The sequence below is a fragment of the Centruroides vittatus genome, unplaced genomic scaffold (assembly GCF_030686945.1).
Source record: "Centruroides vittatus isolate TY-2023 unplaced genomic scaffold, ASM3068694v2 contig_1065, whole genome shotgun sequence".
NCBI classification, from domain to species: domain Eukaryota; kingdom Metazoa; phylum Arthropoda; class Arachnida; order Scorpiones; family Buthidae; genus Centruroides; species Centruroides vittatus.
Genome location: NW_027120688.1, coordinates 1 through 4,863, shown reverse-complemented (window position 1 = coordinate 4,863; position 4,863 = coordinate 1). Strand labels below are relative to the sequence as shown.

The 4,863-nt window shown below is 33.4% G+C and overlaps 1 protein-coding gene across 1 annotated transcript; it reads left to right on the top strand.

The window, feature by feature from the left end:
- Positions 1–555: 555 nt before the first annotated feature.
- On the top strand, positions 556–1,818 carry LOC136972865 (uncharacterized). The gene has a single exon (XM_067267512.1). The coding sequence runs from the start codon at positions 556–558 to the stop codon at positions 1,816–1,818; it is 1,263 nt and encodes a 420-aa protein (XP_067123613.1).
- Positions 1,819–4,863: the final 3,045 nt, after the last annotated feature.

Here is a 4,863-nt window from a genome sequence, read left to right as displayed (position 1 = left end):
GTAACGGACACTTCGTACATGTGCCTGTTCGAGTGGCTAGTGGCGTGAAGCTATTGTTCGTGGGATTATGACTAAACACCCCTAAGGCAGAAGACCCCTAGCGCGACAACGGAAGTCGTTGCGATAGTAATCCTAGCGGTACAGACAGTGTTGGTGACTTGGTCGCTGGTTGTTGAGGACGTTGGGAGTGCAGAGCAAGAACGAACATATACCCCAGAATAGATTCGAACCTTGGGGTACGGACTCTCGAGTATCGACAACCCTGAACTTGTACTTGGCTAAGATTCCCGTTAGCCGTAACAAATTGGAGCCACCAGTGAGAAACAGAGGTTCATCACATCTGAAGAAAAAGAAAGAAAACCAAAAAGAAACGATAGCAAGATTCAACTTAAGAGAAAGAGGAAACGGTAAGTTCATTGTTCCTTTGTCTCATACATAAGGTCTGGCAATAACTGGGTTTTGCGACCAGGGATTATTATATATAATCATAAAATAAGTTACATTTTTGGGTAACCTAATATTAAATCGTGACAGGAATTATTGTACCTAACCAAAATGCCGAAAAAGTTGGCCATGAAAGACAAAATTGCTATGTTAGAGGATAGAATTATTTCTAAAGATAACGAAATTATGCAGCTAAAATCAGTTATTCGTGAATTACAAGAGAAAATTAAAAATATTGAGAAAAAAGAAAAAAACAGATCCAGGAACATCGAAAACTCGGGAATGGAACGAGAACCTTCCCCTACTGTTCTAGAGGATGATGGGAAGTCGGACGTTTCGTCTGTTTCACCTATTAACATGATGATTAACTTAATAAACCAAATTAGAGAGGAATACGAAACTAGATTTAATAAACTTGAGAATACGTTTGTAAATGCAAAATGTGCTGACTCAAATCCTTCGATCAGTCCTACACTTCCGAAAGGTCCTACCATTCCACAAAAGTTAATATCTTGGCCCGCCTTTGATCCACAAAATATAAATATTTGGCTGGAAAAGCTGCAAGGAATAAAAGAATGTTTCGAATTAGACGATACAACATTCATTTCCACACTAAAGCTGCAATCAGATATAGATTTGGTAAAAAGAATTAGGCTAGAAGAGGCAAAAGGTTATGAATTGACTTGGACTAGGTTGAAGGCACAAATAAAGAAATGGTATGAAACAGATTCCACTGTAAAGAAGACAATTAAAATGTATGATAGAGTTCAAGGGAAATTAGAATCAGCCTTTTCTTATGTTTTAGATAAATTAGAATTAATTAATTCTTTAAATCATGAATATTCGGAAATAGAAAAAATCGAACTATTAAACAATGGTCTGCAAAAGGAAGAAAGAATGTCTATTGCAAATAAAACATTCCATACCTTAGATGATTATACTAATGCCATTATGGAATTAGACTCGATAACAAAGAGAGAGCGCGAAAAATACTACAAAAGTTTCAGTGTAGGCGAATGTTCAAATAGACCTAATGGGATTTCAAGGTCACCTAAGCCTTACAGCTATTCTTACAAAGAACAATCGAGTCGTCAAAATCGTGAATTAATGGACCGTGAAAGAAAATCCGTATACAATAAGCGTTCTAAAACCTTTAGGAGAACTAACAATAGAAACAATGGCATACAATCAGAACAGGCTATTTCTCGAAATCAGACAGTCCCAGAAGAAAGTTCTAACGATATTATTTGTCACAACTGTTGGAATAGGGGTCATTATAAGAAAATATGTAAATATCCAAAATTTTATGCGTTCGAAAAAATGCGCCAACTCATGGATAAACTCGAAAATCAAAACGAGGAACAAAAAAACTAATCGGTCGGGCTCCTGAGGGAGAGCCCTGTTTCCAAGCTGCTAGAATCCCTCCTTACCTTTTAGAGTGTCTCGCAATTTCGAAATCAAAATTACGCACTATTTATTTGGAAATCGAAGGCTCTCCGTTTAGTGCCATCATTGATACGGCCTCAGAGAAATCATTGATAAGCCGAAAACTATGTTTAGAATTAAGACTAAAAATACGTCCTGAACCTATTAAACTAATTCGTACTTAAAATATCGCATTTAGCGATATTTTAAGTAGTTATGTAAGTAGAGATAACGAGAGTTTTGTCAGATGGAAAATAATAATTTGATTATTATTTTTATTATAGATAGGCCTATTTCAGATAATAAAATAACACGTCTGCTTCTAGAGAAAGAAATTGATAACGCAGACACTGACTGCGAATCAGGATATTCAGATGATGAAAAATTCGATAAGAATATAATCTCAACAAAACGAAAAGAAGAAATTCTTAACTTGCATAAGAAACATCCCAAAATGGAAATTACACACATTACAGCGGAAAGGAGCTAAAGAATTAAACGTTTTAGTGATTTATATAAATGGGAAAAACAATTTAAATCTCGAAAGCATAGAATTGAAACGTTAAAAATCATTAAAGAACATACTAAACAAATGTTTGACGAAGCTCGAGGCAGCTATAAAATTGTTAAAGGAAATCAATTAAAAATATGGGCATTACAGAAATTTCTTCAACTGAATAGTTCAATTAAATTTACAGCTAGTGATTCTTGGGTTGCAAAATTTAAAAAAGAATATAGATTAGTATCTCGAAAGATTACAAAACTTGTAAATAAAACAGAAATAGCGAACGAAAAGGATATTTTAGTAAAAGCTGCGCAATTTCAAACAACAGTAAAAAATTTATTGCCATCTTATTCGCGTAACTTCATATTCAATACGGATCAGTGTGGTTTTTCATACGAAATGATTTCACCAAGAACACTTTCATATAAAGGAGAAAAAAACACTATTGGATTTGCACATTCTCCAAGTAATAAAGTTACGCATTCCTACACTGTTCAATATTTAATTAATGCTAACGGACAAGTTGTAGGTAATGTATTTATTTGCTTACAAGAGGCTCGTGGAACCTTTGGACCTAGAGTTCAAGCATCGCTGTTCAATGCCCCAAACGTAACTGTTACAGCTAGCTCATCTGGCAAATTATCTACAGCAATTATTACAAACTATGTAAAAGACGTATTATCTCCAAATATAACAGAAAACTCTTTATTAATAATTGACTCGTGGAGTGGACAAACAAATATTAATATTTATAATACAGTATTTCAAACATCTACAAATCGAAATTCATGCGAAATATTAATTATTCCACCAAAGTGTACGTCTATATGCCAACCTTTAGATGTCGGATTTCATAGACAATTAAAACTTTTAGCTAAAGAAATTTTAAATGCTATACAATTATTCTGTAATGATTCTTCGATGAAATTGTTTTGGACAACTAGAAATGGCATTATAAAATTACATTCGATTCTTCATCATCAATTATCTGCGCCAATATTTAATAATTTGATTAAACATGCATGGTTCGCTTCTGGACTCATAAATGAAAAGTGTCAATTCTTAAATGTAAAACAAGTTTGTTTTTCTTTTTTAAACACTGACAGTTTAAATTGTGTCGAGAGTAATTGCGAAAATCTTCGATTTGTTAAATGTGCACGATGCCAACAGATTCTTTGTTTATTTTGCTTTGTTGAAAAATATCATGTAAATAGTTGCCCATCTAATAATTTGTGAATATAATAACTTTTAAATATATCTATTAAAATGTATTTATTTATTACGTTTCGATTGTTTTCTTTATATTTATTCTATCAATACTTTTATATTAAATTTCATTGTTAAACTAGTATATATATCTAATCTTTTATAATATTTATTTGCGTTTCCTTATTGAGTTATTGAGTTTCCTATTTGAGTCATTCCTTCTTCCACTCTGTAAATGTAATACAGTGATACCTCTGTTTTCGTAGTGTTTAATACTAAAAAAATTAAGAAATTAATATAAAATGAGTATAAAAAACTAATACAATGGTCTCCGAAACAGAATCGCCATCTAACTGTTTCTGATTGATCGAAATTAATAATAACTGTTCGGCCTCTTCAATTCTTTGCGGTCTCTGTTTCATTAGCACATTTACGCCTTTCGCTACATTAGCCTCCTTTTTTCTTTGCCACAACGAAACTTATCGTGGATGCCGACTTCCCGTACAGTACATGCGACCGATTTCAGCAATCTTAATGCCGGTCACGTATTTTTTAATGATTTCCTTCAACTCGATCGTGTTCCTGGCCTTCTTCGAAGGGCTACTGGCTCTGGAAACTTCCCACGATGGAACTAAAAAGAATGGAAGCAATGGAATTGTTTGGCTAGACGCGCGGAGTAATGCTCATACAGCAAAAAACACCGCCACGATGACTTGTGAGCAGAAAAATGCGTGGGTCGCTCTTTGTTTTCGCAAAATTAGCAACGAGATCATGTGGCACTCCGACGAAATCCGAGGCAAATTTTTTGCACAAAATGACGAAAACCAAAGTCAACAAAAATCGAGATATTACTGTATCTTCCTCCGCGACCCTTTCACTACTAAAAATTTTCATATTTGTGTTAAACTACTATAAAATAGTACGACATTTGATTGCTATTAATCCTGATTAACACTTTTAGTAAACATTACAAATTTGATATAGAGTTTGTATACTTTTAACGTAATTAAACTAAATTTTATTAATTCTTCTCCCATTTCCGAAAATTCCAGCATTTATTCTAAATGTAATATCGCCGTCTTCCTCCGCGACCCTTTCACTTCTAAAAATTTGCATATTTGTGTTAAACCACTATAAAATAGTACGACATTTGATTGCTAATAACTCTGATTAACACTTTTAGTGAATTCTAGAAATTTGTCATAGAGTTTGTATACTTTTAACGTAATTATTAACTAAATTTTATTAAAATCTATTAGATGACACTCCGACAGTTCCCTTGT